Below are 25201 nucleotides of genomic sequence, written 5' to 3' on the forward strand. Positions count from 1 at the left end.
ATCTATATAAAAGTGGAGTTGTGATGATTACTAAAAAGAATTATAGGTGTGAATTTATTAGTAAATAGGATAAAAGGATATAGCGTCCGTTCGCTGCATACTATTTTTCACGTAGACTGTACGTATTATTTAGCGCGTTCCACACACCTATTTAAATGGATATATAGCATATGTGAATATTATCAGTTATATTGTCTGAATCTACGTGCTTTCCAAAGCAAAGTCATTTGTTTTTGATGATTCAGTCCCAACTAATTCAATTCTAATAAAAGCACTATCCAATCGAGAATTATTATTTTCATTCATAAGACTCGAACATGACAAAAAGCAAAGTCATGAATACGATTCCTTGAGTAAATGGAGCGAGCTGAGTGAGAATAGGACAAATTTTACGAAGAGGGAGTGGGGGTTTCGAACGTAATTCTCTTCGCGCCTAGTCATCAAATGGGTCGTCAGATGACATCGTACAATTCGAGCGGGACCGGACAGAAGGCGGGGCGATTGAGCCAAAGCCAATAAGCCAATAGGCTCGCTCGGGGCGATCCTCACAGAACCTGTGAGGCGGCAAAGAAGCGGCGTGGGTTGGGCCACTTGTCAAAGACAACGTCGTCGCATCAAAACCGTCTTTCTCCTTCCCCCTTGTCATAAATAATATATATACCCTCAGATCCCCTTTGTCCATTACTGATCTCAAAACCCTTCTTGTAGGCAAAGTAAGAAATCCTTCCCTTCCCTTCCTTCCACCACCACCACCGCCATCATCATCATCGTCATGTGAGTCGACAACATTTTTCTAATTTCCGTTCAAATGTCTCTGGTCGGAAACTTAACCGACAATCTCAGGCGGTGACGCCAAATGGCAAAATATCCATCACTATCGGATCCCATCATCATCACTTAACCATGAATTACATCCATGATTTTGAATCTTCCCTTAATTTCTTCTTCTTTTTCTTCCTCCTATGAAGAAGAGAGACACAAGCTAGCCAACTTTTTTTTTGTTTTGTTTTTTTTTTTTAGGGGTTTGGGTGGATTTTGTTTCGTGACTATGGCCTTTTGGTTTTTGGCCGCCATGAACACTCGGAGGAACGATCTAGAAACTTCTCCAAGGTCCCGCCCCACTTTATTGGGTTTCCTCTACATCATCGTACTTTTTTTTGGCTCTCCGAGGTTATCGAAGATCTAGAAACTTGTCCAAGGTCTATACATACTTGAATATATATATATATATATATATATATATCTCACGAGCTTATTTTCATACTTCTTTTTTTTTCTGATTTTCTTTGATTATTACTAATCTCTTTGTATAATATATATACATACACAAATACTTACACACGTATCCATACCATACTTATTATATATCATATAAGGTATGCTCGTGCTCTTTCATGAATTTCCTTTTTATCTCGCACAGATATGTATAAATCAATGAGCTTATTATTTTCTATTTTCTGATTTTATTGGATTATTGCGTACGTACTAATCTCATACCATGTATTTATACATGTATACATCTGTATATTCACTTTGATCGATTTGATTACAAATTTTTTTTTTGTGGGGTTGGGGTTAATGATATGATGATTACAAGTTAGAACATTGGATTGGAGACATGCTTTTGATTTAACATTAGATTTGTCATCTGGCCGTTCTTTAAAGATTGATTGTTCGCCTATATCGCTTGATCCGAGCTTCCGAGAATCGATCTCGTCTGATCAGACTGCCAAACTCGTAATTTGGTGGAATGGGAACCAATCGGAATGAATCAGTTTGCAGTGCTACTGGGTTCCTGCTGCCTTGCAAAAGAATTTGCTCCTCACACTTGCACAGACAACATCGAGTTTCATATAATACGAGCTTAGCTCTGTCTGCGATCTTCTCGAGCGAGCTGCTTGACCAGTGGCTGCCCTCCGCACATAAGAAGACTATGCATCGGATTCAAAATGAACGTAATAGAGAAAAGAACAGAAGACTCCTGCATAGCATTAACATATTGCACGTGGTCCACATTTTGTTTATGATACAGACCGGATCAAATCAACTTTGAGGATCTTGAGAGGACGCATTCACGTGAGTCGGCCGTTCATGGCAGCTCATGGGCTGCTTCACCGCTGCAACTGCGTATCCGGGAGCACCACAGCCATCCGAAGGAATGGTCTAGAAACTTCTCCAAGGTGTGCTTATCATCATCCTCATTAAATTTCCTCTCTATCATGCATGAATCCATATGCTGACGAGCTTATTCTCTCTTTGCTGGTTTGATCACTGAATATACTGAATGTCACGATGTATATATGAAATGTATGTGTGTATATATATATACACACACTAGAGTTTGTGTCCGCGATACGTGCGGTGCTAAATGTACTTTTTAGATTATTTTGATAGTTTGCAATTTTGGGATAACAACATATTCCATTGGTAATGATATATAAACAAAAATTTCTACAATTTGATAAAACGTTGTATGAGAAGAATTTTTTTTTTTAAAAAAAAGAAAAAAGTAGGGGTCTTCATATGAGAGACCATGAGAGTTAGAGGGACGAGGGCTGTGAGAGTTAAGAGGGGTCTTCATAAAAGCCGAGTTATTTCACGCATTTTAAGCGTTTATTTTTTCACTCAGTCTTGGTCATTTTATGTTAAGAGATTTTTTAGGCGTCGCCATGTCTCGTCTCTATTTTGTTTAATTTTCACCGGGCACTAGCCTCGTTACTCCAAAAAAAAAGAGAAAAAAGAAAACATATAATAATTTCAATTTAGTGATTCATAAAAATAAATTTTATATGACATTTTTTTTTTGACAATTGATAAGGGTAATATTGAGGACCTGAATACGAGACGAGAAGAGGATCTTTGGTTTTAATAATATACATATCCACTTGATTAATCTGATTACAAGTCAAACATCTGCATTCAAGGTGTGCTTTTGATTTGCGTCCTGCTGAAATTTTGAGACTGCAATCCAATTTTTCACCCATCTGTTTTAAAGGCTGTTCACCTATGCTGCTCGATTTTAGTTTCGAGGATTGGGATCTCGTTTGATCAGTCCGTAAAGCTCCTTATTCAGTGGAGCCGAGACGAGTCTCAACAGCATAAAGATTTGCTCATTATTAAGCGAACGCTGCCCCCCCCCCCCCCCCCCCCCCCCCCCCATAGACACTGTTATTTAGATGCAAGCTGTGTCTGTTCTTGGTCGATCGAGAAAATTAACTAGAGACAGTGACGGATGCTCGAGATGAAAAGAACACGTATCAGAATTGAAATGAATGTATCAAAGAAAAGAATATAGGCACAGATGCAGATCAGGTCCTGCATAGCATTGACATATTACGAACTGGCCGAGGAGGCCAATTGATCTTCCAGACCAAGTTATCAGCTTCACTGTTCAGCCAAGATCCATAGAATACATACACACTAGACCGTGACCACGAATACCAAAATACATTTAAGGACTCTGCTCCGCCAGTGTATGAGGTTCACTACTATACGTTTATCTCTCTTTATTTTGAACTGATATCATTATGCAGCCTTCCATACATGTTTTGTGGAAGTTATCATTTGCAGTAGGTCATTAATCCCCGGAAAGGCCTCAGAGGAAAATGAGCATGGGTTTTTCCGGAGAAGTTGCACGGCTATCCCTCTGATCAGCTTCGGGAATGAACTGAAGCTCCAAGCTGGCTCCAGTAGGATGGCATTGGTCTTCTTGGCATTTCTCGTTCAGAGCTGCTGCATCAATCTGCAAAGAAAAGGAGGCTTGATCGATGTGCTAAGGTGGAGGTAAAGGTAAAATGGCCGATTCCAGTATTTCGCTTCTCTGTTTCACCTTCATCTGCAAGGCCTCATTTTCGACCCTCAGCTGCTTCTCCTGTACATAATGGAAACGGGCAGGCACTGGTTAGATCACATGAATGAATGATCTCGGAGCAGTGTGCAGTACTAAGATCATTTTTGCAGATACAGTCTAGAGGACCCGCCCTTGGAGATCAATTCCACACCAGCAGGTGTGATCAATTCTGCATTGCATGAGATCAAACTCATTTGGAACAATACCGTCTTTCAGTACTCCAAATCTCAAATCTCTTGGTTTAAAGCTCGAGGGAGTTCAAAATATATGCAATATCATGTAATAGCCCTATTTTCACCACCAAAAGCTCTCAAAGTTTAGTTTGGTCTCTGTCAGGTAACCCATCACACATCAAGTCTATCACTCAGATTCATCTTCCTATCAATCTCCTGTTGCTCAAATTTCCCGGTATCAATTATTTCCAATCACATGGCCCTTCCAATCGGCTATGGCCATCCCTCAGTTCCCTCCAGTCATGGTAAAATGCCTTACTCTCTTTCCTTCCTCTCCCCTCCCCTCCCCTCCGGAACTAATCAGGTATAAGCAGTTTATATTAACCAGCAGTCACAAGTACCAAACCCTGCATTGTACTACTAAAAAAACCAAACATCCATCAAAGCCATCTACCAGAAATACCAAACTAGTGCAAGCATGCAGTTTTATTCTAATGTTGTAGAAAGCACGTAGGAAAAGCAAGATTATATCAAGTTGGTGAGGCCGCCTGTGCAATTTCGTGAGACGGAGGAGTAGTGTTTCTTGGCAAAATATTTTCCACTTACAGTGTTTATAAGTGTTCCCAGAGAACCTATTTTTCAGGAAGATGCTTCAAATGAAGCCAGACAACCTTGTAAACAGAATGTCCATGTGAAAGCTCAACTCAATGTCAGGTGGGTCTTCACTCTACTGACTTAGGTAGGTAAACATTATATACCCCAATGTCTTGCATCTGTTTTACACAATCTCAGTCCTGAACAGTTTATTGTCTCTTTTTATGCTCGTACTTAAATGTTAGTGCACTTTCAGTGATACCTTTCATTTATCACTGGTAGGTGAATTATATATTTACGCAATTGTACAACACATCAGAGCTCATCAGAGTAGGAAATAAAGAACACACCTGTTTGTGGAAAGATTTTGCAGCTTCCAACATGATCTCTGTCTGCATAAGATTTAAGGATCAGAACACTGAAGTGAGTGCCACCTTTGCATAATCAAAATGCTATGAGAGACAGTAGACAGAGTCAGTCATTCACTTGATGATTCTTGCCTGATGGCCGTATACCATAGGCAATATATGTGTGAGTATTATATAGGATGAGGAAAAAGAGCCATAGTCAGAAAAGTGAAGGAAGATTTCTAAGAGCATCTACTTGAGCCTTGCTTTAGGCTCCACCGATATTTTAGACTCAGAAATGCCAACACTGCGGCTTGCTGGAAAAGATCTAAGCATTTCAAAGCGTCGCTCAGGAAACTGCTACTTGAACCAATAGATTAGAGCTTTCCCCGATTTCCCAAGATTATAAACCACAAGCAGATCAGAAATTCAGCCTTGTCCTGCCACACACAAGTCTTCGAAGGATGTTTTAATGCCTAAGCTACAATTTGGAGAAATTGAACTCCAAATCCAAAATAGTGACAATAAGTGAAAGTATCACTGAAGGATGAATCAGGGGCAGGTACACCTGCTCAAAAGCATTGGGAGAACGAGATGTTGGGAGAGATGAAGCACGGAAGAACACGAGGTTCCCTCTAGTTTAAGAGTTTCCGACCCTCACCCTCTACCATGAAAATGATCTTCAGATGAGGGATAAGGGATAAAGGTCATAGCTGGCCAAAGATGGGCATGATGATGTCCTCAGATTTAAGACAGAAGTGGAACCACCATAGGTATATCGAATTCAGAAACATGTACAGGTAAACACAGTTTAGGTCTAGCTTTCTGCTAGGAGCTGAAGGGTTGAGAGAAGCATTACAAGGTCTAGCAGTGATATCCAATAGAAGTACTTTAAAACCCTTAGCTATCATGGAAACATGCAGTTCTTTTCCCCAGATAAATAAAGAAAAAAGGCTAGCTTCGTATGCAAATGCTCAGATCAAATAGGCACTCAGTCAGCCAGCAAAGCAACCATCGGTGCTTCTTATCTCATCGGAACAAGGGCAAATATTCACCTACAGCAAGGTATAACCTTGGACAGGGTACCAAATTATTCGGACAGGGCTATGGCCAAAGATGGGTATGATGATGTCCTCAGATTTAAGACAGAAGTGGAACCACCATAGGTATATCGAATTCAGAAACATGTACAGGTAAACACAGTTTAGGTCTAGCTTTCTGCTAGGAGCTGAAGGGTTGAGAGAAGCATTATAAGGTCTAGCAGTGATATCCAATAGAAGTACTTTAAAACCCTTAGCTATCATGGAAACATGCAGTTCTTTTCCCCAGATAAATAAAGAAAAAAGGCTAGCTTCGTATGCAAAAGCTCAGATCAAATAGGTACTCAGTCAGCCAGCAAAGCAACCATCGGTGCTTCTTATCTCATCGGAACAAGGGCAAATATTCACCTACAGCAAGGTATAACCTTGGACAGGGTACCAAATTATTCGGACAGGTTGGCCCCGATATTTCAGATTGGTATAACCTTGGGCTGACCAAAAATAGTATTTGAGCAGAGAAATTGTTGGTCCAGTACTGGATGTAGCTTTTCCCCCGGGCAAGATGCCTAATATTTATAATGCTCTAGTAGTTAAGGGTCGAGATACTGTGGGTCAAGAAATTAATGTCATTTGTGAGGTACAGCTGACTTGATATTATAACCACAAATAAGAACTTGCAATCTTTCAAGAGGGATGAGTATCAACCCAACAAAGATGTTCTGCGAAAGACAACCAACCAACGTAAATAACTATAATCAACTAAGCAGACAGACCTTCCTGGCTCTGGTTTTTCTTAACGCATCATCCAGCCATTGCTCCAGTTGTATGAGCTCTTCTATTGACAGCTTATCTATATTACCCTCTTCAAGCTGCCTGTAGAAGTGAAAAATCACGGAGTGAGGTTTTCATTGTGTGCACGGCATTACCATAATCGCTTAGAAATACACCTTTGAATGGTGTGGAGTAGATTAGAGCCTTTCGAGAAATCAGAGCTTTCTGAGAAACCAGTCTGGTTTGGCTGGAACGGAACAACAGGAAAGGAAAGCCTCAAGAAAACAGCATGATTGCTAGTATGCCGACTCTCGAGAAAATTAAAAGGACTTGCAGCTTTAGGGTGAATCCACATTTTGGTGACATCAAAAGATTATCTACCTGGACTTCTTGGATGCTCCTGCGTACGGCATTCTCTTCATCCATACGAACCTTATAGTGCTCGATGATGGGCTTTAGGCTGCATAGGAATATGTAGGGCGAAAATGATCAGTTATTGGTTCTTCCAGGGGCAGCAATCAGGTTTAATGAGCTGCAACTTGCCGAATAAGGAACCAAGGCATTTCCTAAGGAATCAAACAAGTGCACTGTAACTTTTGGTACTATAGTGAGTAGCAAATGCTGCAGTAGAAAGAACCACATGACCAAATTGGCAACCGAACATTGGCATGGGAAGAGGCAAGACGGGGGGGCCTTTCAGCTTGAAAGAGCAAAAATTTCATAGCAGATGAGACTATTTCCTACTTGCCGCTTTCAAACTAATATCATAAAACTTAATGTTCAGCAAGTATAGTCTAGCTGTAACTCCAAAAGATATGATCCACAAAGCAGAATAGATCAAAATGAGCGCTTAAAGCTGATCCTGTCCTAAAAAATGACACTTCTCATACACAAAACTGCTTAAGATAACAGTCGTTCAGCTCTGGCTCACGATGTCCCTGTTCCTACGTGGATTTATTAGCTTGTATCATCAGATCCCTCAAAGCTCGTGGCACGCAATGCGTTAATATGATGCAGTAATTTAAGGACTTGGCTTAGATCGTCTATTACGCAGTTATGCATGCAACAAGCGACGCTATTACTCGAAAGCATGAAAGGACAGCAGGTCTAAGGGCCATATACAGGCTCATGTCCCAACATCATGCCAAGGTAGCATTTTATATCTCCATCAATGTTCTCGCTTGTTCATACGGAAGAAATTGCTCGAAAACATTGACAATGAAAACCACAACATTTCCAAGCAAATCAAAGCGAGGACCACATAAAGAATCAAAAGCCGGATTGCACCAAAGGATATCAGGTACAAGGGATATAAGCAGGCGTATATTACATCAAAGTTTCATTTTATATTTGCTTGAGACGGTTTGTTTCCACGACATTTCAGACACAACTGAAAACCACACAAACACCAATATTTTCACATCTCAAAGCGGCCAATGCAAGTGAGAACCACAAAAACAGTGAAAGATAAACAAAAACTCGTGCTTAGATTGCACTATAAGATAAAGGGACGTATAATGGTCCATATCATGCCAAGGTTCAATACATATGCCCATCAATGCTCTCTCACACGCAAGATATTGCTCGAGTTTTCCTAGGGATCTATTTTATACTACTTTGATGATACTTTCTTTTCTATGCGAGGCACTTATATAAAACTTCTCATTGCAATTGACTTCTAAAACATAGTGCTTACAATTGTTGTTAAAAATGAGCACGGCCATAACGCGCATTGAAAAAAGGAAATGGGATCGCTTGTACAGATACACAAAAAAATAGGAATGGGTTACTTTAGGGTCGAATTGCTAAAACCCAATCTTCCTCTCCAAAGCATCTAGTTAACCCTATGCATGTTCTTAAGTTCTCCAACCAATAATAAAGGTGAAAAAGGGTCCTATTGAATCTTGAGCATAGAATGTCTTTGAGTCATTGATATTCTTTTCGAGAACATTAAAGCAATATTAGGTCTATTCTATTGGTTCTATTGGTTGCATCCAGAATCAATAGCTTCCTACATAAATATGTTTGTAATCGATCGATCCTTTTCGAAATGTCAATGCTGTACGGTGATGATATTCATTCTATGCTTTCACTCCACTATCACTTTCCTACACATGATATGTTCTATGTTCCATTATCCCCAGCTTCCCTAGCCGCCTCCTATTCATTCTTGTTCTAGATAATGAATCAATGACCTACTAATAGGATCAAAGACATTAATCAAGTTAACCCCCCAAAAAATGCCTCCACCTGAAACTTAGGGATATGTTGGAGTACCACTTTGAAACAAGCCAAGAGCCATTGGTTAACTATGTTTAAGAAATAAAATGATGACTCACAGATTACCCTCCTTTTGCTAGGAATGTTTCCCATACCTATTGGACTTTAAAAAAAATGTAGAAAAATAGTCAAAAGAAAAAAAAATTGATGATAGAATTTAAGTGATGGCCTCCTTAAGCATATATGATGTGGTTGACAATGCCATGATTGTTGAGATTGATTAATATTAAATTTCTGGTGATTTCGTCCAACAAAAATTCCAAAGAGCAACAGATAACATGTAATAAGAATATCGAGAAGAGATAGGTCATGCACAAATGGAAAAAGGAATTGTAAACTCAGAGAAAATGCAAAAGATGCTTCAATCCTATCTATTGCTGCGAAAATTTTTGTGGAATTACCTTCTTGCTTATTGGCAATCTATGGCATACCATTGTCTTAATGGGTATCAAGTTTATACAATTCCATTTCTAAAAATCCAAAGCCAAAAGAAAATGTCTTTGTAAATTGTAGAAGATGAAAGCTGTAAAAGCATGTATTTGGAATCATTCAAGAGATACAAGATGAAATAGTTGGGCCTAGCCTATACTAGTAGATCCAACATCTCTAGAATAACTTTAAATAGTGATGGACATCTCTATACTACTATATCCAACATCTTTAGCATTACATATAATACTTGCATCATCTAATGACGGTTCCTTGACCTAAGCATGATGTGTCTTTCCGATTTCACTCAATGTTTTTCATTATATATAGCTTGAATATTTTTTTGAAAAATAAAAAATGGTAGGCAACAGTGATAGCGACCTTATCACCTCCAACTACGTAATGTCTGAACTCTTATGTTCAACTGCGAACATATCATATAAACTGAATAACCAGCGCAAGCACTGGCCCAGTCAGTGTGGTACCACCAAAGGAATAACTATATATATTGCCTAATTAGTCAAATCGCCTCAATTAATCAAATGAGTTCGTCTACCATGACCTCGTGTCAGCGGGACACAGCTTCCCTGCGTTGGATGCACATGGGCCCCACAGCACACTATGCAATCAATGGTGGGGAGGTCCCGTGTCAATAGGACACTAGGTCATGTTAGAAATTCCCTTAATCAAATATATAGCTCATATATGTTCCCTACCAGTCAAATCCCTCAATTAATCAAATCATTGGATTATCTATTCCCCGCAATTAATCAAATCATTGGATTATCTATTCTTACTTCGCGTTCAAATCTCCTAACTTAGAAGGAGTACTAAATTAAATCTTTCGAGCGGTTATAGAACCTTACTTCACAGGTTCATTTTGAGAGATCCATCGTGGCTTAATCGTACATACTAGGACAACTTGGCAATATTAGAGAGTAGCAAGAGTCAAGGGGTCTCCCTAATGTATATTCCATGTAATAAGTTCATTAGATAAGTGAGGTGTCACACAAAAAGATGCAATCATCTATGGGTTGTATAACCTTTTCTTATGAAAGTTGAATCATATTTTTGGGATATCATCAGGGTTTCAGAAAGTATGAAAGTGTCCTCAATGCTATAAAGACAGTAATTTGGATCCCATATATTGGAGGGTTCTGATTGATAATGCATCTCCTAACTCAACATATTGATACCTTTGATTAGTGTTTGAAACTAGAAAGACTAAAAAAAACATGCATTACCATTCAATCCTCCACAGAGTTGCATTTAGAGACCAAACTATTGATGCTAGAATTACTAAGTACTATTATTGTCAAACTTGTTCTTAAACCTTGTTTGGATTCAAAAAAAATTTTCCACTCAACTCTACTTTATCTTCAATTCAATAACACAATTATTACTTTTCCCTATTTTTTCAAATTTTTTTACTATTCAATTTAATTTTTAATATTAAATTCTCTCAACTATTCATTACTATTTCCACAATTCAACAACACAATCATTACTTTCTCTCAACTATTCATTACTTTTTCCACAATTTAATAACATAATTATTATTTTCTCTCAACTATCTATTACTTTTTCTCACTTTTTCTCATAATTCAACAAAACAATCATTATAAACCAATTAAAATCAAAATTCAACTCAACTCAACTCAAAAACCAAACACATTGTAAGAGTTTTATAATCTTAGGTTGCGTTTGTTTACAATTTAATTAAATAAGTACTTAAAAGTTAGTTACATGAGAAAATGAATAAGAAAGAAAGAGAAAGATGAAAGATAATATTCTTATCTACTTAATGATTGAGTCAAAAAATCACTTAATAAGTAAGCAAAATTTTTTGACTTAATGAAATAAGTCATTTTTCACTTACTGGTGCTCTCAACCCCTTACAAAATATTTGTTCACCCTTACCATTCCTACTCTCTTTCTATACATTTCTTTCTTAACTAATTAAGTGCATAATTTTTAAACACTTAATTTATCAAACACCACCTTAATATGTAAAGAATAGGCATACTGCCACCCAATCAATCAATTAATACTTAAGAAAATTCTTAGTAAAAGAAGCACCATCAACGAGCAATTGTATTGAATATCTAAATCCTAGGTTTTTGATAAAATTGCTCCAACCTAGACTTGTTTCGATGAAAGATCCAACATGGTTTGAATAACTCTTCCATTTGTCCTCTATGCATAGTATGGATATAACCCAAACCCAAGATAGATCATCAAAATCGAATCATCCATTGGAAAGAGTATTCTCAAGAACAAGTGATTGTACAAAATATACATACAAATTAGCTAATCAATGCTGTCTTCTTTCCAAGCAAAAGAGGTAGCAATGGTACATGAGAATTAATAACATCAACCTCAATAATTATAACATTCCCTATGGTTTTGTGGAGCCAAGAATCCTACTTTAATATGGAAGTGCTTTTACTTAATAGTAACCAATACATGAAAATAAGAATTCATAACAGTGATCTTAATTAAATAATAACATTCCTTATGTTTTTGCATTGCCAAGAGTCCCACTATAATATGGAAATGCTTTTTTACTTAAATAGTGATCCCCTTCCTCAAACGTCATTCTCCATTTATACACATGGTTGCTCGGCACTTCCTCATTACCAAGAAGGGCGGATCACGGGCACCATTTTGTTTTTGTTTCCGTTGTTCCTGCTTGGTATGTGAAGAGTAGTAAAACCTATATTGATTATACTTCCCACTACCTCGAAAGGGAGTAAATCTTCAATTGTAAAATAACAAATTCACGAGTAACGGAGAAAAAAAAGAGAGGAATATACGTATGTGTATAATATACACGAGGAGATGGAACATTCTCATCAATATGATTGACGTGGAATATTCTAACTTACAAAGTAAAATGTATAATAGCAACGAAAAAGAAGTGCATGATTAGTCACCTAATAAACTAATACACGTGACAAGAGAAAGATGGTGTAATGCAATGGTGCACGCCATCGCCTGTCAACCGAGAGATGGCATGTTCGATTTTTGTGAACTACTCGTGCCTCTTTATTAGCTATTAGAATATTTATTACGTGATATTAGGCTCACGAGCCTCCCTTGTAACCGACAAAAAAGAAAGTGACAAAAGTAAGAAAATCAATTTAAGATAATTTAAGTAAGAAGATGTATAGTATTCATCATTTTGAGTTGCAATTGCAAAAAGCGAATTGAAGCAAGCTAATCAAGTTGCACAAGATTATCAAACAATAACTTAGAGCGACACTAGTTAATGCTAAGAGGCTCATGATTTTAGCAGTTATGCATTTCTTCCTAATTTCTCTCGATCTACTTTTGAAAATATGTGATTTTGGAGAGTTTGAGAACTTGGAAGTCACGTAAACATTTTAGGGTCTTCGTCCTAAGAAGCATTGTCATGGGCCATCAAAGCTAAGATTGGCTTCTTATTCTTAGGTTCAAGATGACAACAAAAACTATTTTGTGAGCTAAAGGCTTCTTAGGAACTTGACGATCAATCCAATTTATTTTGTGAGCTAAAGGTTTCTTATTCCTAGGTTCATCTCATTGTCATTGTTCATGAACGATTTCAACTTCATTTCAAGCACTCAAAATGTAGACATGACACATCAAGAAGATTTTAAATCATCACATCATATGGCTATTTAAAGTTGGGCCAAGTTTCATACATTTTATTTTACTTCTATGCAAGAGTCAGAACAAACATGTTGCAATGGGTCACTAGTCTTAGACCAAACTTAAACTGTATCAGAGCTAAGGTGCCTTCGGAAGTTTTTCAGCCATTCATAGATTCCATGTTTGTCTATTAAGAATGAACCTTTTTTTTTAAAATAGAAAAGGGCATAACTCGAAAACATATATCTATAATCAAAGTAGCACTTCGAACATCAATTTTGATCATATATTTTTCTTAACAACTTCACAACAATAATCTTATCGTGTCAATGGCATAAAATTTTAAACTTGGGAGTTTGAGAACATGGAAAATAAAAATGCTCTATCTGCATTTAGACCTGATTTGGAAGTGTTATTTCTGATAATTTTCTCCTATCGGGAGACAATAATTTAGAACTTCTCAAATCGTAATTGATGCTTGAGATAGAGAATAATCAGAAACAATTTTCATAATATATTGGGAAAAAAAATCACGTTTGTAACCACTGAGATCAACCAAAACCATAATATCGAAATGTTTCGCGAAACACCATTTCTGCTTAAAAACAATGAAAAGGCACACATAACCTCCCACCACACTCCCAGTCGAGCTCTTAATGTATACTAAAGGTTGAATTTGTGAGAGCATTCTCTGCCCGTTTTTGTTTAACAACTAATTTCTTTCGCTAATCAAATTCACAATCCAAACCAAATCTATATGGGTGCACACGAAATATTACTCAGATTTTGTACAAATGCTCCCTTTGAAGAAGAATTGGATGAAAGATCAGCGCGTTTCGACATCTAATAAGTGTATATATATAACTAATCAAACACAGGAGCTCTCGTCTTTGAAACCGTCTTATTTCAGTTCACTCTATATTCATTATAACACACTTAAATAATAGAAAAAACAATAGTTAAACACAGTAGAAAGCCTCTTGTCACGGATAACGGAGCATGGAATGATATCATCCCATGTGCTCTCCATTCTGGGGGTGGACTAAAACCACGGGAACACATCATCTTGGAGGCTTCAAAATATAGAAATTAACTAATGGGAAATTCGAAGGAGCTCTTTGAAAAGTTTCTTCAAGCAACTCGATCGAGGTTTTCGGGATTGAGCATTCGGATTCACCCCACACCCGGCCGGTATCCACTATACTGTTGTCCATCTTCCCCTGCTAGTTAAACTTCTTCTACTCATAAAATACAATACATATATCGATGGGCTCGTGCCGGGTGGACATTGGAGGGATGCCCCGAGTACGAAAAAAGAAGAAGAAAAAGAACGGGTTTTCACTCATATTGGAAGGCGATGAATAATGTAGACATATATCATATGCAACAGTACATAACGAGCGAAGCCAAGCCAAGCCATGCCATGCCATGCCGTGCCGTGCCATGAGATTGAACCATGAATATTATCATATTTCATACAAAACAGCATGAAATTGAAAAAGATATGCTAATACATCGTGGGATGAAGGAAATGGTGACAGCAAACAAAACTTTTTCAAACCTAAGCAAAGCGGCGGCGGACAGAGTGAAAACATTCGTTAAAATAGACGGCGGACGTGGGGGCTTTTATTTTATTATATTATAAAACATAGGCAGAAATTCTGGTATGCAAATGGAACATCGACACGTGCTTAACCCACTCCTTCAACACATAGAAAGTTCGAGCATTTTCTCGATCCTCCTCGGTTACTAAGAAAAGAAAAACAGGCACTGAGGATCGGATGTCGGTACAGTAACACATGAAGCGATTGGAAATAAAGAGGTCATGGATCCTCAAATTTATGCGCTTGTTTATTTAGTTTTATTTCATTTAATTATACTGAGTATACCTGTCTCCCTTATTTAAAAAAAAAAAAAAATACACGTGCCATGAAGCCGACCGACAAGGACGACATTATCGAAATTTCGGATTTCCAGCTCGAGCAATGCCGGAGATGGTGGGGGAATTCAGACAGACCGACCGACCGACGACCGGAGGTACATGATTAGAGGAATCTATTTATACATTAAATACTATTACGGACTGGATGGATTGGGTGGGGGGAACGTACCTGTCGCCGCTGGAGTATTCGTAGAGGCGGCCGCGGGAGGAGAAGATGATGAGGCCGACGTCGACGTCGCAGAGGACGGCGAGCTCCCGGCCCTTCTTGATGAGCCCGTTCCGGCGCTTCGAGAACGTCACCTGCCGGCTGTTCTTGTCCTCGATCCGCTTCAGCTGCACCTTGCCCCGCCCCGCCCTCCGCCCTTTCGCCCCCGCCGCCGATCCCGGCTCCCCGGCGGGAGAGTCGGCGGGGGGGTCCCCTAACAGGGAGAGCTGCTGCTGCTGCTGCTGCTGCTGGTGGTAGGGGTCTTGGTCGGGAGAAGATGGCGTAGTGGGGGGGTGGTGGTTCAGATTCATCGCCGCCATGGGAGAGCGAGCGAGCGAGGGAGTGAGAGTGAGAGTGGGGACTGAGAAAGGCGCTGGGCTGAGTCCGTCCGCTCTGCTTCCGAAGGCTCTGTTTGTGGTGAGTTAGTCGGCGATTCCGAGTCGAGGCGCCTGGTGATCTGACATGTGTGGCGTCCACAGTAACCGACCCGGGAATTTTTGTTGTTTTCTTCTTTTTCTTTTTTCTTTTTTCTTTTTTTCCAAAAAATTATTTTTTTATTTTTCTGTTGATGATTTGCTCTGGTAATTTTTTTCCTTCCCCGTAAGGAATTGTCGCCTTACACGTTCAAGTACGGGATTGGTCCGTCACTTAGTCCGTACCCCGTTCTTTAGAGTCGGTTTGGATCGCAAGTTATGAAGGATTATCCAAATATCTGGTAAAATCATCGATTCGATAATCGTAATTACCTTCAAGGGAAGGGGTCCTCCATTAATGTACTGTGAAAATGTTGTGCAGTAATTCTAAGAAGTATTTTAAAGGATTTTCATTTTGGATCGGGTCTATAATATAACGGTGGTGTTTCTCCCTGTAATATTCCTAACCTATTCTTGCTCAGGGCGTGTCAAAATTCTCAATAGCTAGTAAGTTAGATCTAGCAAAATTATGAATCAAAAGTTGGTAAGCTAATTGGTAGCTTATGCCTTTTATAGGACATTAGCATTAATTATATTATAATCCTCTAAAAAGTTGTATTGGTGGGGTTGCATATTTGATCAACCGATCGAGTACTATGATTTATTATGGGTGGGATTTTATCCATTTCAGGGGTTGGATAATATCTTGATTCCTCCAAAAATATATATATATATATAATATATACATATGCACGTGGAATAAAGTACCCTATGGAGTCGTGAAAACTCCCTCAACTCGTATCTTAGATGAGATTTATATCAACAAATCATTATATCTTCTTAGAGGTTAGACTAGACTAGCCACCAGTTTGGTTTTAAAACATTTTTGTACCAAAATTACCCATGAATTTTTCCATTTGGTCATCGAAATAGTCTAGGGTCAAAATTGAAGCAACGAACTCGACTACTCGTGTGGAGTGACACTGTCATTTGATTAAAAAAAATTTAAAAATAATCTCGTCAATTTAAAATAATAAAAATAAATATATATAATAAAAATTAAAAAAATAAAAGAACGAGATCTCCCCATATTAGAGGAAGGTGATCTCGTCATGTCTTGGGTGGGGGCGCCCCTACTAGCGAACCCACCCCCTATCGAGGTTATCGATGTGGTCAGAGCCTATCGGCGACCTCGAATCAGGGGTGGGTCGTGCAGGGGGCGACCCTTTCCCCGATTCAAGAGATCGAGGCGCCGCCCGCACGACCCTACAATCCAATTCAAGGTCGTTGGCGGGCTCTGAGTCAGTCGGTTACCTCGATTGAAGGGGTGGGGTAGTCGGTTGGACGCTCCCATCCCAATTGTGGGCTCTTTTTTATTTTTATTTTTTTCTTTTCTGTTAAAAAAATTAGAGAAAGGGGGTGGGTGCGTTGTCACGGTGGTGGCGCTAGCGGTGGTTACAGAGGCGCCGTCACAGTGGTGCTACCAATGGTTGCCCGGACGCCGTCACGGTGGTGCTACTACCGGTGATTGCAAGGGCTCCATGACTTGTTGCTCATTTTCACCGGGTCTTTTCTGGTTTGTACGATGGACGAAGTGTACCCGATTGCTACATTTTCTACCTTTTGCTACGTTTTAAACTTTTTGTATTAAAGTAATATATTTTCAAAATATTTTGTACCTTTAGTGTTTTTTATGTGGCAGGTATATATATATATATATATATATATATATATATATGAAAAATATGGTGTCCAGGTAAGTTGGTTGAAACAATGCTGCATGATATTTCTCTTCAATAATGTTATGTGTTGGAATCTTTATAAATCAAAACAATCTATAATAAAAAGAGTTTTATATTTTAATAAGTGAATTCGGTCTAAATTTGTTAAATCTTATTAGATTTTTAATTATATATGGTGTGGGCTGGGGCCCCACCACCCCAAGCATTTCCCGATTGTTTAGTCCCGGGCAAATTTCTGACGTCACTACGGCCGCAGTCATCAAGATTCAAGGAAGCCAGTCAGTCCCCTTAAGTTATTCTCCTTTTCTTTCCTGAAGGAAATTTTACTATTTTCGATAATCGTACGTCATAAAAGAAAGCCATAAATTACAATGGCCATCAATAATTATGGCAACCATTCATGTAATTAACATAATTGTATTTTCTTTTGTAATTTTCCTGATTACAAATTAATACAACGGATTTAAAAGGATAAAGGAGTACGGCAGTTTTATAGGCAAAAATTTAAAATCTTAAAAAGACGAGAGACGTAGTACTTGACTTGACACGGGGCCACTAGGTCCGTATCTGATCCTCGACGATGAAATTTTCATACACTTTTATTTAGATTCCATTTATTCTTATATTAGATTATGTGTCTCTCTTTGTAACTAAATAAAAAAATTTAACTTCTTAATTTGAGTTGAAGAAATAGTAATACAACTGCACCAAATTTATTTATTTTTTCCCCCTTCTGCTATGATTCGATCGATATATGCCTTGTCACATCACATGGATTATGAAGTAGAGGATCATGCAAGCAAAATCTCTGCCCCTTTCTCGGCATTGTTTTGTGGTCCATCGCGCATTGCAAGCTTCTTCACAGAAAAGGGAATCTCTCTTTCTTTTTCTTCCTTTGGGGTGATGAGGAATAATCTATTTTCTGTTTGCATGGAAGGGGGACGCATGTGTTAAGGATTGACTGGTCGATCAAATTTTTTTTCTCTCTTTTTAATTAGAAGGTTAATAAGTTTAGTATATAATAAAATAAAAATCTAATAGCTAACAAAAAAAAATGCGGGTAGTTTCGTTATGAAAATCAAACCTGTAACTTTGATTGACAGGTGAGGATTTACGTTACTAAGTTACATCTTTCCTATTTGAGTGGATATGATTAGTGCTGTCTTTGCACATTTGCTTCCTAACCATGCAATGTTTTGCCCATTTAGGCATATCTTCAAGGCTCGATTTCTTCTAAAATTTGGCATGGTTATCACTATCAACAAAGGTGATTCTTAGATGCAATTGTATAACCCACGGTACTACAAATTATGAAATGCGAATTTTTCAGCTGCAGAAAATTCGCACTTTAAGAATTCTTCCGCCGATGGGTCAATCAACGAGTCCCTTCGCTATTATTCTCATACCGGTTGATATTTTTCCTTTTTTTTTGTTCCCTTCCTTTATCGCTGCTTTTGACATGAAAACCTTCGGTTCGAGATTCTTCAAGAGGGGGGGGGGGGGGGGGAAGAAAGATGTCGATGGGTAGTTCGTATGAATCTTTATAGCTCCGACTTTGCAACTTTGAAGCTTATCATCCGAACTCTTGCTTTTTCCCTCTGAGGTAATGTCCTCGTCGTGGATGAATTGATCATACTCTCTTTCGGGTGCTGGAATACCATATGTGTATACACACACCCATGAAAAGAGCCCCAGTGGGCCTTTGAGTAATCAGATGGGCCCAACTCATTCTTCCAGGCCCATCTTGAAATCTATGGGCTCGGCTCAAATTGGAATAGGTTGGTCAGAGTAATAATTCTAAACCTGGATCCAGTGTAAAGCCCATGGCCCATCAAAACTAGTAAACTGCTAATGAATCCATGGGTGCTTAAGCCGACCAGGAGCGCTTGGGTTTCGGTTTGCTGCGGATTTTGACTTAGACCATAATCAACACATAGATTCAGTTTTTGAAACCATATTCATATTCAAGTGATATTTTAAAACCAATACCAAATCATAAAATTCGATTTTTCGGTTCGATTTACTGAATGATAGCATACTGTTTAAATAAGTTTAATAAATCATTCAATCATCCATAACTAAAGGTCAACCAGCGCCATGCTGCAGGTTGGAAGTTTTTCTTTAATTTTTGATTCATCATAATAGTTTGTGTAATAATCAATATAGTGTTTAACTGAAGCTAATAATAAGACTACTTATTTTTAAAAATCACGAACTCTCTATTAATAGTAAATAATTAACTTTTTTCAAAAGATGGTATCATGTTATCATGTCTTTTTATTTCATACTGTATTTCGAATATGTCAAATGAGTTGATTCTTTAATATAAAACTTATAGTTTTGCTCTTGAAAAGAGAAGTACAAATAAGATTTGAAAATAATATTAAGTAAAGGGAGACGTGATGGACTTTAAGAAAATGAAAATGTTTGCATTTTATAAATTTATGAGAATAAATTAATAACGATCATTTTCATTATTGTGTCTTCCAATGTGGATAAAAGGAGAAAAAATATTATCTAAAGTTCAAAAGTATATGTTTAATTAGTATAATTTCTTAAGAAAAATATAATGAAGATAAAAAAGTATGTGTTTGTGAATGAATATTCATTAAAAAAATTATAAGATAAGTATAACCCTTCAAAAAAAGGTAAAATAAATAGAGAGAACATAACAAAATGCATGATGTCAAATCTTATAGTTATCGTGAAAAAATGAAAAAAAACTTATGTATCATATGGACCTAAAATATGACATTAAATATATATATACATATATAGAGAATAACTGGTCAATCAATGGGGTCATTTGACTCGGTATATCAAATAGGTTACAACACTACCTTGTGTTGCCAACATTAAAAATACTGGACAAAAGAAAGTAAATAAAAAGGAGAGGGAAAATTTTTTACACTCATAGTCTAAAATTTGAAAAAGAATATTACATATATTGTAATCTGTATATTTAGTACTTCTAGTTCGAAATTTCTTCTAAGTTTTCTAAATAAAAGTTGGGCTAAAAGTAATTTTCTAGAAATAATCCGACTATAACAATCGAATCATTTGGCATAACGCATCAACTGAATCACGTGTTTTACCTTATTTGGGTCAAATTTGATAACATTGAAAAGACATAACTTTTCGACTAAACGATTGGATGATTTAACATAACGCGTCGATCGAATTGCGTGAAATCTTATTGGGGTTGGATCTGAAAAGGCTAGAAAAGCGTAACGTCGACCTTATGATCAGATTAAGTGGTACCTTATTAGGATCGGATTCGAAAACACTAAAGAAAGGTGGGAAATTTTAAAAAATGGATATTACAAAAAATGAAAAGAACGGATTACGATAAGATCATTTGGCATAATATGTTGATCGGATTATCTGGTACTTTATTTGTTTAGATTTGAAAACACTAAAAAACGTAATGTTTTGACCTAACATTTTAATCATTTCGCATAACGTATTAACCGCATTACGTGGAATCTTATTGGGGTTGGATTTAAAATAACTAAAAGGCTTATCATATCGACCCTGCAATCGGATATTTCGATATACTGTGTCAATCAAATTAGGTGGCATCTTACTCGGATCGAATTTAAAAATGAAATTTAAAAATTTTAAAAATGATTTTTTATTTAAAAAATAGGGAGAGGAGGCGAGTGGGAAAAACCCCTACATAAAATGGACCCATTTTCATTGTTTTAAGAGAACAGATTGTTTAAGAGATAATCCCATCAACATGAGTGAAGAAGCGCCGAGGACGAGCTACGAGCGTGTTGTGAGGGCTAGAGTTAGATATTAGCTCAATCCCCTTAGGACTGAAGTTTCACAAATAATTTATCTTGTCATTAACTTAAAATAAGGATTGGATTATGAGCTCAATGGTCCAGTAGGCTTTTAGTAAAACATATAAAAAGTTATTATAAAAGTCATATAAAGAAAAATAAAAAATATATAATATCCGTTTTGGTTCCTATTTTCTTCGGTTTTTAATTTTAAAAATCAAAAATTAAACCACATCCAGAAATTTCAAGATAAAACTATAGCATATAATTAAACCGCATTTTCAGATATTTGAATTCCCAGATTTGGTTCGAATTTTCGGTATTTCAGTTTCCCGTCATGAGCACCCCTAAAGCTGAGACAGATTGCGATTAATGATTTATGAACAATCCCGGATGATGTTGGATAAAGTTCCTTCTGCTCCTCGAGTTGTTTCATTGGCTTGGTTTAGGATGTTCGAGCTCCGTTGGCATGGATCGGCATATCGAAATTCCTCAAAGCATGGTGATCGTTGCATCTACTTGTGAGACTCATCGCTATCGCCAAAGAGGCTTCTGTTTCAATAATTTTCATTGTTTGAACAAGAGATTATTCTCTGTTCTTATCTATTCATAAAGTCCAGTTATCTGGTGATGTTTTGAAATCAGAAATATATAAATCAAGCCCTTTGAATTAGCTGAAGAAGAGGTTCGTAATCACGTACAACGTTTATCATCGAATATCTTTGTTCATAGTACTATTTCACACTGCCCATCAACAATGAAGATGAGAATCGGTCGAACTTAGGTGGCTACGACTATATATAGTACCACTTGTTGCTAAGTCTACGTACTAAGACTCCAAATGAACATTATTCTTCCTCTTGGAAGCCATACATTAAATAAATTCTTTGCCTACTGACTAATATCTTGGCAGTTCTTTCGCTCGGAGTTGATCCGTTCGAGCTTGAACCGTTCTTGGACCGAACTTATGTAGTTGGCAGCCTTCAGGTCCACCGCCTCATCCCCATATGCTACGTCGAATGGCTCCGCCCGGCCTTTCTCAGGGGTCACGAAGGAGAGCTTGGGCTTCGGCTGAGTGATTATGTACTCCTGCACCACGTAACTGACGGTGACGGTCTGTTTGGATGTCTGCCCGTTTGGCGTGGCCTTGGTGCTGTACTGGACTGTGGATGAGCTGGGTTTCGCTGCCTTGTAGAACGGGAGCCCTAGTTTCGACTTGATGAATCCGCGACGCTTTCGGTTCGATTCCATTCACACGGTGATCTCTAGATCAGCTGCAAGAGCAAAGATATTGTGGAAGTGTGAGGTGCGAGTGACAAGTGATTTATGTGATGAAAGAAGAGGCAAATATATAGGGAGAAGCCTGGGAGGGAGGGCTTTTGTAACCAAAGCCAAAAGGTGGTTTCAGATAAGCATGAAAAGGAGAAATAGCGTAATGGTTTAATTGCGGTCCCTCCACAAAATATCGGTCCAAAAAGGAAGTATATAGCGTCACGAAGTCGATAAATTACATTGTCAGTGGTTGGATGATTTTATTGGATTTGATACTCATTCGGTTTTCAGCGATATTTCAAACTCAAATCTTGTAAATGAAGAGAATCCATAATTTTTACTCCTTAGTAGGACCGACTTGATTCAAATATGAATTAATTGAGATCTATTGAGTTCCCGAGCACCAAGTCATGCATATAAAAAAAGATGGAATACTTGGGGGAAAAGAGAGGAACTCTAAAGTCCCGACTGTTGGATCACTTCCTAAGATGTCTTATGATTGGAATTGAGGGGAAAAAAACAAGCATACCCCTAGAGTAGTCTTAAGCATATAATGGCTAGAAAACAACATAGCATTATTGACATAGCAGTGGTTATCGATTAATTAACTTGTGTGATACGACAATCTACAGTCGCAAGTATTGTTGTCATGTGACATGTCTGTTGAAAATATGACGAGGCCAGGCCTCGGTGGGAGACAGATTGCCCCTATCAGCTAGCATAGCAAGGGCATTTAGTACCCGCGAGTCGTCATAACAACCGATGATATCGAGGTGTATTTTTGGGAATGTGATGCTTTAGGGACGCAGGATTGATGCTTCCAGCTAGTTCCCACCGTCTAGGACCCCACTGTGTTATTTTAGTATCAAAGTGAAGCCCGGTCCTGGATAACAAACTCGGATACATAATAACTTACCATCGACCTAAGAGTTTAAACTGACAAATGAAAGAAGCTCAAGTACCACCATTAACCAGTTACACAACTGCTGTCGACTGGCGCACCAGTTGAGTCGTACCATTGGAGACCTGTGTAGGCAACCGAAAAGACAGAATCATATATAACATTCAAGTCTGAGAACGCCAATCTGCTAGCTTTCGCCACGCCGAGTTCCTAGTCTATGGAGCTTGTAAGCTCAGTCGGGTGTAGTTTTTTTACTTTATGTACACCTGGTACTTTATGCCCTGGGTATATACTTGGTTCTGATCAGCCACTTCACGGAATAATCTGAATAGGCAGAAAAGGATTTCGATGTAAAGCGAGCTGCAAATATACTCAACATGGATTTGCGTGGATGTGAGTACTTTTTCATGGAAAGCATTCCCCCAAGAATATTATGGCTTCTTTCTACGAAAATACTGCAGAAATCTGCATAACGTGTAACCAAATATATCGGATTACATCTCTCCCCGTTGTTAGCAATCGATCAAGCTTAACATTACATGATGATTTTACAGTTGATACACAATACTGCAAGAAAATCCAATTGGATGAAAACCATTCTTTGCAGTTGTGAATTGATCATCAGCGGTTTGATGAGCAACTCGGGGATCAGGTTGTGACATAGCTTTTGTGTGAGGGAGCAAGCTACGGCTGAGGATACCAGTACAGAGTATCAACACGAACAGCATCTTGGCTTTCACTTGCTTTACTCGGACACAAACTAGTCATCGACGATAAAGTCTTTTGAATCGTTCATATATATCGGATAAGATATTCCTACCCCCTGAACTGTCGCATTCGCACCATTTTACGATAAGTGGGTTCTAAAGCAAATTGGAGGATTCCAAAATTATTGCATTCAGATGTTTTTGAGAAGACAACTGATCTTTCTTTCCCCTGGCCTCCCTTCGAAGTCAGTTACCGATCTATTTGATATATGACTCCCACGACCCATCGATCAATACGCATTACATCTTGTCAAGTGGCAATTAGATGACCAAATACGTGTTTTCATTGTTCATGACTAATATTCTGTCTTTTGCTTCTGCAGTATATAAAGATTTGGAATAACATCAGTATGAAACCAAAAAGCTCGTCTCCTTTTTTGCTTCCAGATTATTGGATTTGGAATCTTCGATTTGAATTAGACCGAAAAGCATCCACTTTCCTTCTTGCGATTAACATTGTCCTTCCATATATACTTTCTTCACCGATCTTGTTCGGATCAATTCTTTGTTCATCTTCCTTATGCAATCAACTTGGAACTATGCAAGACTATAACGACGACATCTCGAATAAATCTGCCCTTCTGTATGGTCACTTCCATGTCATTTTGGAGTTTTAGACGTGTTTCCATTCTCCATGTTGTCGGCAGCTTGGATATGCTTATCACTTCTTTTGTTTACGAACAAGATTTAATTTTATCAATTATTTACTCTTGTTCCGAGCCATACATTCATTGACTCGCTCTTCATCGCATCCATTTCTTTTAGGATATTTTTTTGATGAGATGAAATCCGATCAGGGGGTGGAAAAAGAAGAGCACAACAGAATCGGGACGATATAACTAGCTATGATGAAGAGTCGATCCACTCCTGTTATTTTTCTTCGGATGAAAACCGTCTAATATATGTTGTTTCCGATCACTATAAGCAACAACTTTTTCACATGCCGATAATCCTTTACAAGTAATATCCATTTCCGGGTACGGCATAATCTGTGTACCTGGTGCATCACATATGTCGAGTTGGGAAGCCGAACAATGCGCAGGTGTTAGTTTGG

General features: G+C 38.0%; 2 protein-coding genes and 1 long non-coding RNA gene across 6 annotated transcripts; 1 reads left to right on the forward strand and 2 right to left on the reverse strand.

Moving 5' to 3' along the window:
* The first annotated feature begins 490 nt into the window (after nt 1-490).
* On the forward strand, nt 491-4980 carry LOC116195280. 3 transcript variants are annotated; one of them, XR_004154613.1, is made up of 3 exons: nt 491-774; nt 1021-4737; nt 4900-4980. It is a non-coding gene; the product is annotated as an uncharacterized LOC116195280 (long non-coding RNA). The 3 variants fall into 3 exon arrangements; XR_004154614.1 differs by having other exon boundaries at nt 676-2180; nt 2819-4737; XR_004154615.1 differs by having other exon boundaries at nt 676-774; nt 2033-4737.
* On the reverse strand, nt 3293-15781 carry LOC116195279 (agamous-like MADS-box protein AGL27). 2 transcript variants are annotated; one of them, XM_031524350.1, is made up of 7 exons: nt 15229-15780; nt 7157-7235; nt 6952-7022; nt 6778-6877; nt 4968-5009; nt 3830-3871; nt 3293-3742 (listed from the first exon to the last, which is right to left on the reverse strand). In XM_031524350.1, the coding sequence occupies exons 1-7, from the start codon at nt 15582-15584 to the stop codon at nt 3596-3598; spliced, it is 837 nt and encodes a 278-aa protein (XP_031380210.1). In that variant the 5' UTR covers nt 15585-15780; the 3' UTR covers nt 3293-3595. The 2 variants fall into 2 exon arrangements, with proteins under 2 accessions (XP_031380210.1, XP_031380211.1); XM_031524351.1 differs by lacking the exons at nt 6952-7022; nt 7157-7235 and having other exon boundaries at nt 15229-15781.
* A 6074-nt stretch (nt 15782-21855) lies between these two features.
* LOC116194461 lies at nt 21856-22588 on the reverse strand. The gene has a single exon (XM_031523271.1). It carries the CDS (start codon nt 22456-22458, stop codon nt 22099-22101), a length of 360 nt encoding a protein of 119 aa, XP_031379131.1. The 5' UTR covers nt 22459-22588; the 3' UTR covers nt 21856-22098.
* Between the last annotated feature and the right edge of the window lie 2613 nt (nt 22589-25201).

This window comes from Punica granatum, chromosome 2, assembly GCF_007655135.1.
Source record: "Punica granatum isolate Tunisia-2019 chromosome 2, ASM765513v2, whole genome shotgun sequence".
Lineage (NCBI taxonomy): Eukaryota > Viridiplantae > Streptophyta > Magnoliopsida > Myrtales > Lythraceae > Punica > Punica granatum.